This window comes from Chrysochloris asiatica, unplaced genomic scaffold, assembly GCF_000296735.1.
Source record: "Chrysochloris asiatica unplaced genomic scaffold, ChrAsi1.0 scaffold00146, whole genome shotgun sequence".
NCBI lineage: Eukaryota > Metazoa > Chordata > Mammalia > Afrosoricida > Chrysochloridae > Chrysochloris > Chrysochloris asiatica.
The window spans coordinates 2,720,673-2,734,978 of NW_006408664.1; the positions used below are offsets into that span (position 1 = coordinate 2,720,673).

The following is a 14,306-nucleotide window of genomic DNA, read 5'->3' on the forward strand; positions in this document are numbered from 1 at the left end:
CTAACTAATCTAAAATGCCTAATTTTCTTACTTAGCACAGAACAGGCAAATCAACTAGAAGTGACCAAAAATGTGTTAATTTTAGCGTATGTACCACTAAATGAATGTCCATGATTTTAAAACGTTAAGTCTTGAAAACCATTTAAAAGTAATTTTTGATGATTCTAACACAAAAATCACTGATTAACACAGCTCCATCTTCATACTGTATTGTCTTCAGACTGGAAAATCACTGGCAAAAATATAAAAGTAATGAAGTACATATTTAATTTTTATAATAATGAATCTGATCTGGTCTAATAGCCTTTGTTTTGTCATATATCATCCATGTATCATTCATTCCATTCACTTAAGTTATCTTCTTCATGTCCAGGGATTTCTGTTGGTGATTGGTCAAGAGAAGTTGAATCTTTGTATCTCATAGAACTCAACTCAGATTGTATCTCAGTTGTTGAGGCTTTTGCTCCCCATAAGGCCTTGACTGCCGTCCTGGAAGTAAAAACAGAAAAAAGAAAAAGAAAGACACCAGATGAAGTTAAAACTAAATGCAAATAGATTTATACTTAATTTTTCTATATAGAGGGATGCCTTGTTTTCATGATATAATCTTAATTTGTAGTGGATCACCTGCTATTCTTATATATAAATGAATTGTTGTTGTTAAATGCTATGGATTAGTAAATTAAAATAACCAAGTTTCAGAACTGTGAGAACTACACTTAGATAACACACATATTCATTCAATAAAAAAACAATTAACAACTACTATGTAAATGTGTAAAATTTGCATTTAAAAGTTCTCTCAAAGTTGGAGAAGCAAAACATGAGGTTTTTTGGGGTTTTTGAAATTCACTTAGGAGATAAGGGCAACTTGAACTCAGACTGTGCCAGGAAGAATGGAGCAAGGCAAATTAAAGCCCCTTTAGGAGGCATGATGGACAGGGCTCAGCAATTCTTTGGATAGGGAAGGGAAGATGAGGAGGGCATCGACCAAGAGTAACACCTACCAGTTTATAATTATGAATATCAAAACAAAGATCACAAATATACAGATAATGACTCCTATGGTCAGCACAAAAACCAGGACGGCATCAGTGTCTGGTCGGTTGGATCTTCTCATCTGCAATTCTAGAGGAAAATAAGACACCTAATGAGTACTAATACTGGGAAAGAAAAAAAGGAAACGCTATCTAGATGGAAACTTTATCTAGTTTGAACATCAGCTATAGAAATTCAGTGGAAAGGGATTTACTAATGAACTCGCTTCATAAGATTGAAATGCCCTTTTTAAACAAGTAGAAACGTTAAAAGACTTGTATAGTAAACACCTTCTATTCCTGAAACCTGTTTTGTTTTATTAAGTGCCATCCAATGCCATCCAATTCACAGTGACCCTGTAGAGGTTTTACAAAGAGCGGCTGTTATTGTTGGTAAGTGCCTGCCATGGAGTCAGTTTCGACTCATAGAGGCCCTATAAAGGATTTCTGAGGAGCGGCTGGTGGGTTTGAACTGCTGACCTTCTGATTAACAGTCAAGTGCTTATTCTACAGCACCACACCAGTACTCCAAGGAGCGGCTGGTGGATTTGAATTGCTGACCTCCCAGTTATCAGTCTACTGCTTATTCTATAGTACCACACCAGGACTCCTGAAGCCACCTAGATACTATCAAGTGATATTTTACTATCCATCCCTCTATTAAATTCATTTTATGTTTTTGATGTATATTGATATAAATTGCTGACTTCTGTAGACTTTCCCTAAATACTTGAGCAGGTATATCATTAATTAGACTATAATATTTATTTTCTCCTTTGGAGATAAAATTTCCATACAATGAATTGTACAAAATTATTAAATGTACATTTGCTTAGTTTTGGAAAATGCCATCATCCAAATCTCTATCAAGACAAGAACATGGCTATACACCTGGTATGGGGCTGTAGGATCAGCACTGGACTGCAAACCACAAGGTCAGCAGTTCAAACCCACCAGCTGTTCCTCGGAAACCCTGTACAAATCTGCTATGATTTAAAAACGACACGATGACACTTAACAACATACTCCAGAAAGTTCCCTCCAACCCATTCCCAATTAATCCTCACCATTCTCCAGAGACAAGTGTTGTCCTGAATTGTTTTCCCACCATAGATTAATGCTTCCTACTCTAGAATGTCATTCGAATAGAAACCTACACTTTTGTGTAAAGGTGTTGTTTGTTTTTAACTCAGCATAATGTCTTAGGGATTTAGCCTTCCTTATTATATGCATTCATAATTTTTGTTTGCCTTTTTTACTATGTAGTGGTGGTGGTGGTGTACCGAGGAGTGGGTTCCGACTCATAGCGACCCTGCACAGGGTTTCCGTGGCTGTAAATCTTTACAGGAGCAGAAAGCCTTATCTTTCTCCCGTGGAACAGCTGGTAGTTTTGAACTGCTGACTGTGCGATCTTAACCATTACGCTACCAGAGCTCCTTTACTATGCAGTTGTTGTTGTTAGGTGCCATCGAGTCGGTACCGACTCATAGTGACTCTGCAGTAGTATTCCACTATTTGAAAAATAACAATATTCTCCTGCTGAGAAACATTTAGGCTGCTCCAGTTTGGAGCTATGATAAATAAAGTTGTCAAGAACACTCTTATACAAGTCATTTTGGGAATACATATTTCATTTCTCTTGGATGAACACTTAAGAGTGGAATTGCTGGGTCATAAGCCAAAAAGCCAAACTCCTTGCCACCAAGTTGATTACAATTCAGGGTGACCCACGTGTTACAGAGTAGAACTGATACAAAGGGTTTTCTTGGAGATAATCTTTACAGACTGTTCTCTGCTCAGCATTGTAGAATAAGCACTGGATTGCTAAACACAAGGTTGGCAGTTCAAACCCACCAGCCACTCATCAGGAAAAAAGATGAGGTTTTCTGTTCCTATAAAGATTGATACCTTTGGAAGCCTTTGTTGTTGTTGTTATGTGCCATCGAGTCGGTTCCGACCCATAGCGACCCTATATAGGGTTTCTGAGGGTGTAAATCTTTACAGGAGTAGAAAGCCTCATCTTTCTCCCGTGGAGCAGCTGGTAGTTTCGAACCGCTGACCTTAAGGTTCGCAGCCCGATTCGTAACCACTACGCTACCAGAGCTCCTTTATACAGGGTCATTCTGAGTTGGAACTGTCCCGACTCATTATAATAGGGTTTCTGAGGAGAGACTAGTGAACAGGCAATCTTGTGGTTACCCTTGAGTGGCACACCCAGATTATTTAAGCACAAATTATCTGTGTCACCCAGCAGCGATCTTATTAAGAAACTGCCAGACCTTTTCCCAAACTGATTATACAGGATGCACATGTTTTGGGAATGTTTTATCCCAGGTTTTGACTTGCCTATTCATTTTCTTAATGAACTCATATAATGAGCTGAAGCTTTGCATTTTGATGAAGTCAAATTCATCAATGTTTCTTTCTGTGATGATTGCTTTCTGAGTCATAGCTAAGAAATCTTTGCCTACTCCCAAATCATGAAGATATTCTGTTTCTTTTACAAGTTTTATGGTTTAGTTTTTATATTCAGGACTATGGTTCATCTCAAATGAATTTTTGTATATGGTATAAGATAAGGGTTAAAAATCATTATTTTCAACTATCTATCATAGTAGTTACGAGTCAGGCTGCTATTCTTAAGGCCAGTATTTAGAAACTACCAATGGTTCCATAAGAGAAAGATAAGGCTTTCTACTCTGGTAAAGATTTACAGCCTCGGAAACCCTATACAGGGTTACTATCAATCCGAACCAACTCCATGGCACATAACCACCACCACTATCACATAGTACTATTAAATCAGGCATTTCCTCCAATAGTTTTATGCTTTTTCTGCAAATAGACTATTGAGACAAAGTCAATCTACAATACGTTATGGCATTGCTTCAGTAAATCAGTGAAAAAACAATTTCTGTCAAGTGTTATTTACTTTGTAAACTATAAAGATAGGGGGAGCCTTGCTAGTCCCAAAATTATGAGGATCACAAAGATTTCTGTGAAAATGGACCTGAAAGATCTAGTCCAACCATCATATTATATAGCTCTATAAACCAAGATCCAGGATGGTTTAATGATTTGTGCAAGTTATGCTTAAACTGTTTTCATTCTAGCAAGTAAGTGCTTCTCTATCAGAAGTGGTCTCTTTTATGGACAATCTCAACTACTTATTTTTCTGGATTTCTCTTCCTGATATGGTCTAGTCCAAACCCATCAGCCATTCCTGGGAAACTCTGTACAGGGCAGTTATGAGTTGGAAACAACTCAATGGCCCTTAGCAATAACAGTCCCTTAAACACCATGGTCCACCACCCACCTAGCAATTTGTCATACAGTGGTAGCTCGCATGTTATCTGTTGTTATTGTTGTTGTTGTTAAGTGCCATCAAGTAGGTTCCGACCCATAGAGACCCTATATAGGGTTTCTGAGGAGCAGCTGGTGAGCTGGAACCTCCAACACTGCAGTTCAAACGACCTTGCAGTCCAGCGCATTAACCCACAGTGCCACACCAGGACTCTTATGATGCTGGAAATATGCCACTGGTATTTCAAATACTAACAAAGTCACTCATAGTGGAGAGATTTCAGCAGAACTTCCAGACTAAAACAGACTAGTAAGAAAAATCTGGCAATCTACTCCTGAAAATTAGCCAATGAAATCCTGAAGAATCAAATGGAATATTTTCTGATAGAGTACTAGAAGATGAGCACCCTAGATTGGAAATAACTAAAAATACACAGTATCTGCCACAGTGGACTGGCGACTGTCAACAATTATGAAGATGGGGCAGGACAAGGGGATGTTCCATTTGGTTGGACCATAAGTCACAATGGACTAGATGTCCACTAAAAACACCCAAAACACTGGCAAGTAGAGTTTCCCATCTTCCTTAGTAACTGTGGCACTATAAACTCAATTCAGTGAAGTTATAAAGGTTTTCACTAACTATGTTCAAATATGATAGAGAAATTAAATCTATGTGAGTGAACTTCAAAAAGTTTGTGGGAAAATGGAATGAAAAGATAATGGAATATTTCCATGGACTTTTTGCAGGCTCTTCATATTTATATTCAACATGGTGAGATATAAAAACATAATAATTTTGAAGTAACTTTCGATTTTCGGAAGAGGTGGGATTTTTGAAACTTAAGTAAAAGATACCCTTTAGAATGAAAATCTGAGGAGAAGAAATGCAGTACAACTCTGCAGTAATAGATATGAGATGGTGAAGAGTAAGGGTCATGAAAATTTTCTTTTTTTCGATGACTGTTTTCTTATAAGGGGCATGTGGTGCCATTGGATAAGCATTCGACCTCAAGGTCAGTTTGAACTACAAGGTCGGTGGTTCAAACTCACCAGCCTCTCCTCAGAAACTCTACACAGGGTTGCTATGAGTCGGAATCAACTCAATGGCACTTTACAACACCAGCAACAAGGGTCACTTAGATTATGTTATTCTTATTTAACATAGGCTGAATTTTCTACTGGAATCATGTAATGAAAAACAGGATGAATTTTTACAACACCATTTTTTAGAGAAACAATGCTTATGCCTGATTATGGAAAAAACTATAGGAATGAAAATTCTGATATATAAAGGACATATGTTTTTCATTAACAATCATATTTGTCCTAAAAATATTTCAGCAAATAAAAATTATTTGTTTCAAGCCAGTATAGTCTGTGTGTATTCATTTCCAATCCAAATAGTCAAGCTAATTGTGTTGTACTCAACTGTTATCTTTGAAAGGAACTAGCACATATAGATACTGAAATATTTTTTTGAAAATGCATGGTTCTTTAACTAGTGTTGTTGTTGTTGTGATGTGCCATGGAGTCAGTTCTGACTCATAGTGACCCTGTATAGGGTTTCTGAGGCTGCAAATCTTTACGGGAGCAAAAAGCTTCATCTTTCTCCCATGGAACACCTGGTAGTTTCAAACCACTATGCTACCAGAGATCCTTGTGTTTAACTAGTGCATGTATTGAAATGGTAATGCTACCCTGCCAGTTGTGAATGGCTGCAAAAAAGATAAAACAACTTCATCTCATTAAGATCTGACACTGGATTCTGTCTACCAGTTTGGAGCTTGCACCCTAGTGCATGAATGTTGTCCTTTAATCTTAGGAGGAGCCGACCACCGAGCATCAACCCGAGCAGTCCTAATGAGAAGCAGGTGGAGAGGACAAAGACTGATGATAGCTCCTGACACCTTTAATATCATGAACTAAGGAGAGTTTTTAAAGTCTGATGATATTTTGCTCCTATTTTGATTTTTATAGTATTTTATTTTAAGGATAACTGATATCCCAAGGGAGGAGTAAGATTTATTAGCTATTGCCAGGAAGAGTTTTTTTCAATGACAATAAATAATTTTCAATGACAGTAAATCATTTATTTTTTAAAATCATTCCCCAGAAAACTTTATTGTTTTTGGTTTTGTCTCAATTAAGAGTATTATTTTATGAGCTATCTCTGGACTGTACCAGTCGTTCTCTATTTGTAGTTCATAAAAAGCTTCAAGAAATCCATGTGCACCTTTAATATTACATGTAACACTTGGCATGTTTGAGGGGACTTCAGAAAGTTCATGGAAGAATGGGATTAAAAGATCATGGGATTTTCCCACGAACTTTTAGAAGCTCCTCATATAGGTAGGCATTTTCTTCGAAGAGGCTCCTGAGCCTTCATTGGATTCTCAAAGGGACTTGTGGCCAAGAGTCCACATCCCCAATTACAAAGATGACAACAAAAACAAAAAGTGATTAAAGGAAACTGAGCCAAATGAAACAATTATGTGGTGTATAGAGGACATCACAGGTTAAATTGGAAGAATGTGCACATGTGTTTATCTAATAAGGAAAACATAGTTTCTAGTATATAAAATTATGTTCAGGATAAGATTTCCCTTTTGTGACAAACACCAAAGACGGTATTATTGCTTTACCAAAAATCATTTCTTCAAATGAAGCTCCTCCACCCAGGACAGAACTGGGACACCAGAGGAGTGGCAGAGGAGCAGCATCAGAACCAAGAGCCAGAACACAAGACAAAGCAGTGGACTTCTCAGCCCAGGAGCAAGTAAAGCTAAGTGCCTATGGGCAGGAGTGTTGCTTGGATAGTGGGGTGCCTCCAGTCACTTAATTAGGGACAGCTAGATTTGCTGACCCACAGAGTCGATTGCCTCTAGGCTGAGGCTTGTGGTGGAGAGGTGTGCCCTGTGGACATTTATCAGCAGCCCTGAAAGAGCTTTGTATCCTTGTCAGAGCAGGTCAGAGGCCAGAACTAGAGAGTGGTCTGCCTATGGACACAGCAGAGAAGAGAACTGTGTCCTGAACATGTCTGAGACAGCAATGTAACCTATTAACTCCCTAATAAGCCCCATAACTATGAAAAATAAAATAAAAATAATTTCTTCAAGTACATAATTTTAGAGGATATTTCTTAAATTTATTTATTATACTGTACCAAAATTTTTATAAACATCCATGAGAAGTCCATTAATTGATCCATTTTCAATTTTATATGAGAAGTAAAGGCAAGATTTAATTCAAGTTAGAGGGTGGTTCTTTGGAGACACTTCAGGAATTACATCAGTTTCCTCAAGCGAAGCATATTTGATTCTACTTTGTGAAATGAAGTAGTAGCTTGTAAAGAGGTCTAAATGTATAAATCAGTGGTTCTCCTAGTGTGACTACCTAGGAAATTGTTAGAGAAGCAAAATTATGGGTTGCCTCCCCTCCCTCACTCCGTTAGTTGTTGGTCCTGACTTATGGTGACCCCATGCACAAGAAATGAAATGCTGCCCGATCCTGCACCAACCCCATGATTGGTTGGTTGTTGGACGATTGTGATTCGTGGGATTTTCATTGGCTGGCTTTTAGAAGCAGATTGCCAGATCTTTCTTCCTTGTCTGTCTTAATTCAGAAGCTCCACTGAGTCCTGTTTAGAATCAATAACAACACTGAAACCTCCAGATGGTGGCTGCCCATGAAGTGCACTTACTGAGAATCAACCCAGAGTCTCCCACATGGGAGGGGAGAACTCTGCTGCTGCACCACCACTGCCTCCAACCCAAGACCTACAGAATCATCATCTCTGGATGGGGGCCAGATCTGTATTTCAACAGGCTCTCCAGGACATTCTGATGCCTTTTAAAGTTCAAGATACAAGCAAATGAAAACATTGGAGGCACTTACCACCTGCTGTGTAGACTGTGAATCTAACAGATGCAATAATTTCATTGTTATCCAAGGTGTTACACTCTAAAGCTATGGGGTGAGTTTCCCTGTGCACTTCCAGGATTGCTGAATCGTTTCCAAGTATAATAGCTTGCTAATTAAAAAGAAGAAAAAAAAAAAAAAAAGCAAAGTATCAACATTCTTCATGTACTGTTAAGATCAGAAAAATCTATTCCCCAAATGAAGAGTAACTTTTTCTCTTTTTCTAGTACAGTATTATAATTGTGCACATGAATTTTAGAGTCAGACACATCAGACTTCAAATCCCAGTCCTATCACTTCCTGCCTATGTGGACCATGGACAAGTTAACGTCTGAACCTCAGTCATTATCTGTAAAATGAGTGTAATGATACACACTATCTCAAAGGATTGTTACGTTTGTTAAAAGAAACAGTAATGCTGGGTCTATGCCTGGCACTTAGAAGACCTCAGTTAATATTAGCTACCATTGGAGTCCTGGTGTGGTGCTGTGGGTTAATGCGCCAGACTGCAAAGCTGTTTGAACTGCAAGGTCAGTGGTTCAAGCTCACCAGCTGCTCCTCTGAAACCCTACACAGGACAGGGTCACTACGGGTCGGAACCGACTCAACAGCACTTCACAGTAACAACAACCATTGTTATATGTTGTTGTTGTTGTTAAGTGCCTTCGAGTCAATTTTGACTCATAGAGACCCTGTGTAGGGTTTCCAAGGATCAGCTGGTGGGTTTGAATCACCATCCTGGTGATTAGCAGTCCTGTACTAATCATACAGCATCACACCAGGGTCACTGTGAGACTCCCTGGTGTCATATCTAATTCTTATTTAAGTCAATGACAACCTTGCTTCCAAAAAACCAGAATACTTTATATAACATTTTATTAGCGTTATCAGAACTGAGATACATTTTATCATTTGCTAGAAAGGACCAATTTATGTACATTCATTACTTACTTGATCTGGCCTTAGAAGCCTCCACATATATTTGAAACGATTTACAGGAGGTATATGAATACATGCCAGCCTCACACTTTCAAGACTCTCTGAAAGTGGTTTACCCCCTAAAAATAAAAGGAAAGTTTAAATATGTAAATACCACCAGGCATTGCTTTATACAAAGTATTATTTTTTAAAAACACTTTCAATTTTAAAAGATTAATTATATGGTACAAGTTATCAACCTTATTATTTGGTATATAGAGAATCAGAAAGAAGTAATAACTAAAAAAGAAGCCTGCTCTGCCTGAAGAATACATTGTAGAGCAGAGGGATAGCAAAAGTAAGCAACTTGGTGGTCTATTAAACGCTTTGTTGGTGTTGCTAGTAAGCGCTGTTGAGTTGGTTCAAACTCATAGGGACCCTGTATAGGGTTTTCAGGACTTCTGGTGTGGTACTGTAGGATTAACAATGGACTGTGAACCACAAGGTCAGCAGTTCAAATCCACCAGCTGCTACTTGGAAACCCTATACAGGGCCGCTATGAGTCCGAATCGATTTTGACAGCACTAAACAACAATAGGATTTCCCAAGATTGGCTGGTGGGTTTGCAGTCCAGTGCTTATCCTATGGCGCCACACCAGGACCCCTCAAATACTATTGTTGTTGAGTGCTGTCCACTAAGTTCTGACTCATAGCGACCCTGTATAGGGTATCTGAGGAGCGGTTGGTGGGTTTGAACCACCAACCCTGCAGTTAGCAGTCCAGTGCTGATCCTACAGTGCCATACTAGCACTGCTGCAGAGTATAACTGTGGTTCACAAGGTGTTCACTGGCTAGTTTATCAGAAGTAGACCAAGAGGTCTTTCTTCAAAAGAGCCTCTGGGTGGGTTCAAACTGCTAAGCACTTAACTATGTGCACCACCTAGGGACACCTGAGATGTACTAATGGCTTCCATTTTATTGGTTAGAGACACCCATGAATACTGAAATCTCATAGTAGCACATTCTGATAAAAGACCAGCTTCCAATTTAAGGTTTACTAACTCTGGTAGCATAGTGGTTATGAATCGGGCTGCGAACCTTAAGGTTAGCAGTTTGAAACTACCAACCGTTCCATGGGAGAAAGATGAGACTTTCTGCTCCCATAAAGATTTACAGCCTCGGAAACCCTATGCAGGGTCGCTATGAGTCGGAATTGACTCTACAGCACATAACCACCACCAATTAACAAAATGGATGGAGTCTTGGTATGGCGCTATGCATTAACATGCTGGACTGCAACTCTTGGTTTGAACCAAAAGGACTCCTGGTGAGATGCTGTAGAATTACCACTGGACCACAAATCACATGATCGGCGGTTCAAACCCATCAGCTGCTCCTCAGAAACAGTACAGAGGGTCACTATGAATCAGAATTGACTGGATGGCACTTGTTACCATCACTGACATAATGTTACGGCCAGAGTGTCGGAAGCATTTCACTATAGAAAAGCCTCAGTCACAGACCCTGATATATGAGATTAGACATTAAACTTTAGACATCACTAAAAAATAGAAAAACAGCTGTAATAAAAATATTTTTAAAAAGTAAAACAGAAAGTTACTGAGAGCTTTCACTGTTTAGAAAGGAAAGAGAATTTTAAATTATATTGTGATTTGATGATCGCAGCCAATCATCTCCTTCCACTCACTGGCACCCTGAAGTGAAGGCTATTTCCCCAGAGTAAACCCCTCCATGTGCCTCCCTGCAATAGGGTCCAACTCACAGCCACAATCCACTGGTCCACGGCATTCTTCCACCCGCGCGAGACACTTGGATTCACCGCCAGGGCATCCATTTGTTAGAATAATTTCTCTAACACCAACACCTTTGGTAAAGGAAAACAAATGTTAAGATAAACTAATTCCAGAGTTTCTTTCCTATCTAGTAAACTCTATTTTGAGACTTTCCTCCTAATTTCAGTAATTAAATTCCTAAACTCAGGGTGCGAACATTAAAAAAAATTCTTAGTTCTCTTGAGTTATTTAAGTTGTTGTTGTTCGGTGTTGTTGAGTTGGTTCCAACACATAGCTACCCCATATAGGGTTTCCAAGGAGCAACTGGTGGGTTTGAGTTATCGACCTTGTGGTTCATAGTTCCATGCTGACCCTATAGTGCCGCTCCAGGAGTCCGTTTCTCTAAACAGCTTTTCCCAAAATGAGTTACCCAAAACACTAGACTCACTGGCTATTACCACAAGAAAAACAATTCCATGATCAGCCACATTAGCTCATGCCCAACCGTTTTCGAGTTGATTCTGACTCAAAGTGATCCTGTTGTTGCTAAACGCTGATGAGTCAGTTCCAATTCATAGCCTGTATTGGAACTGTAGAGGATTTCCAAGGAGCTGGTGGGTTTGAACTGCCAACCTTGTGATTAGCAGCCTAGTGCTTATCCTTCTGCTCCACACCAGGACTCTAAGCGACTCTATGTTGTTGTTGTTGTTGTTAGGTGCCATCAAGTTGGTACCAACTCATAATGACCTTATGCACAGCAGAATGAAACACCGCCCAATCCTGGGCCAACCTCACTACTGTTGCCACGCTTGAGTCCATCGATGCTGCCACTTGGCCAATCCATTTCACTGGGGGTCTTCCTTTTTTTTCTCTGACCCTTCACATTGTTGTTGTTGTCAGGTGCCATCGAGTCGGAACCGACTCATAGTGACCCCATGCACAGCAGAACGAAACAATGTCCGATTCTGGGCCAACCTCACTACCGCTGCCACACTTGAGTCCATCAATGATGCCACCTGGTCAATCCATCTAGTTAGGGGTCTTCCTCTTTTTCTCTGACCCTCCACCTTACCCAGCATGACATCCTTCTCCAGAGACTGTTTTCTCCGGACAATATGTCCAAAGTATGAGAGATGAAGCTTAGCCATCTTGACCTCCAAGGAGCACTCTGGCTGCACTTCTTCCAAAACAGATCTATTGGTTCTTTTGGCAGTCCATGGCACATTCAGTATTCTTCTCCAACACCACAACACAAAGGCATCAATTCTTCTATGATCTTCCTTATTCACTGTCCAGCTTTCACATCCATATGAGGCTATTGAAAACACCATGGCCTGGGTCAGGCGCACCTTAGTCCTCAAGCTGACATCCTTGCTCTTCAACACTTTAAAAAGCTCCTGTGCAGCAGATTTGCCCAATGCAATACGTCGTCTGATCTCTTGACTGCTGCTTCCTCGAGTGTTGATAGTTGATCTAAGAAGAATGAAGTCCTTGACAACTTCAATCTTTTCTCCATTAATAAGAATGCTGTTTATTGGTCCAGTGGTGAGGATTTTTGTTTTCTTGACATTGAGATGTAATCCATATCAAAGGTTGTGCTCTTTGATCTTCATAAGTAAATGTTTCAAGTCCTCTTCACTTTCAGCAAGCAAGGTTGTATCATCTGCATATCGCAGGTTGTTAATGAGTCTTCCTCCAATCCTGACGCCACGTTTTTCTTCATAGAACCCAGCTTCTCGTATTATTTGCTCAGCATACAGGTTGAATAAGTATGGTGAAAGAATACAACCCTGTCTCACACCTTTCCCAATTTTAAAACATTCAGTGTTCCCATTTTCTGTTCAAACAACTGCTTCTTGGTCTAGGTACAGATTTCTCAGAAGTACAATTAAGTGTTCTGGAATATTCATACTTCACATTACCAAACATGATATCCTTCTCCAGTAACTGGTCCCTCTATAGAACAGAATAAAACTGTACCATAGGATTTCTGAGACTGTCTTTACTAAAGCAGACTGTCACACATCTTTCTTCCTCAGAGTGGCTTGTGGGTTTGAACTACTGACCTGTCAGTTAGCAGCCCAACCCCTAACTCACTGTACCACCAGGTTTCCTATGATACACATCAGGATTCCAAAATCGTACACACATTATGGTAAATAAAATGAAAAAGACCTCTTTACTACTCTGCTAGTAAATTAATATGCTAGTGTGCTTATAAATTTTCATTGGTCTAAGATGCAAAAGTGTTCAATTCTAACATCTCTGAAATTAGAGTATTACCATCGATGACAGAGATTAACTGTATTTCCTCGTTGTTGTTGCTGTTGTTAAGTGCCGTTGAGTAGGTTCTGACCCATAGCGACCCTGAACAGGGTTTCTGAGGCTGTAAATCTTTACAGGAGCAGAAAGCCTCATCTTTCTCCCACGGAGCAGCAGGTTGTTTTGAACTGCTGACCTTGCTGTTGGCAGCTTGATTCGTAACCACTATGCTACCAGAGTTCCTTAGAGGTACATAAAATGTGCTTTTTACAACTAATAGGGACTTGTCATTGTTAAGTGCCATGGAGTCAGTTCTGACTCTTATAGACCCTGTATTGGGTTCCGAGGAGCGGCTGGTGAGTGTGAGCTGCCGACCTTGTGATTCAAACTGACTTTGCAGTCCAGAACATTAATCCACAGTGCCATGCCAGGACTCCAAGAGGGTCTTAGATTTGAAGAAATAGTATACAGGATTTCCTAAAATTTTGGAATGAGGAGAAGTGACCCTTCTGAGTGAAATTCCTAAATCACATTTTACCACAAACAATGTTTTAAAAGGTATTTAGATGGATAAATATAGACAGAACAATTTGTATTTATCCATCTTAGATATTATAAATGGCCAAATCTCTGTTTCTAATAAAATACTCTCTTTATAAATGCCACGCTGTTTTGTGACAAAAGACCAGGTCTTTACCAACTGATCCTAGAAATCCACTGAGCTTGCCTTTCATCAACAAAACAGAAAGACAGGATAAGTGCTGGATTGGCGACTCACTGAACCATGTCCTGTGGTAAAATTACTTGTGGTAAGATAGTGATCTCAAGCTAAAAAAGCATCATCTTGGCTTCCTTGTCTACCACAATTCCTGTTTCATGCCTCACCACATGTTTATCATAAAAGGAGTTCTCCAGGGCAAGGGAAGGCTGAAGGGCAGAAGTTCTTCTCTAACTTCAAGTCCTTGCAACCTATCTGGGACCTTGTTGTTGTTGTTGTTAGGTGCCATCGAGTCAGAACCGACTCACAGCGACCCCATGCACAGCAGAACGAAACAATGTCCGATCCTGGGCC

At 39.7% G+C, this 14,306-nt stretch overlaps 1 protein-coding gene across 1 annotated transcript in view; it reads right to left on the minus strand.

Annotated features, from left to right (window-relative positions):
* Positions 1–332: 332 nt before the first annotated feature.
* Positions 333–14,306, minus strand: part of SPACA1 (sperm acrosome associated 1) — a 28,466-nt gene continuing 14,492 nt past the window's right edge. Inside the window, exons 3-7 of the mRNA XM_006870626.1 lie at positions 10,963–11,064; positions 9,213–9,319; positions 8,238–8,373; positions 1,008–1,128; positions 333–489 (exon numbers count right to left, since the gene is read on the minus strand). Of these exons, the coding sequence (XP_006870688.1) occupies positions 333–489; positions 1,008–1,128; positions 8,238–8,373; positions 9,213–9,319; positions 10,963–11,064 (623 nt within the window). The remainder of the gene's footprint in view (positions 490–1,007; positions 1,129–8,237; positions 8,374–9,212; positions 9,320–10,962; positions 11,065–14,306) is intronic.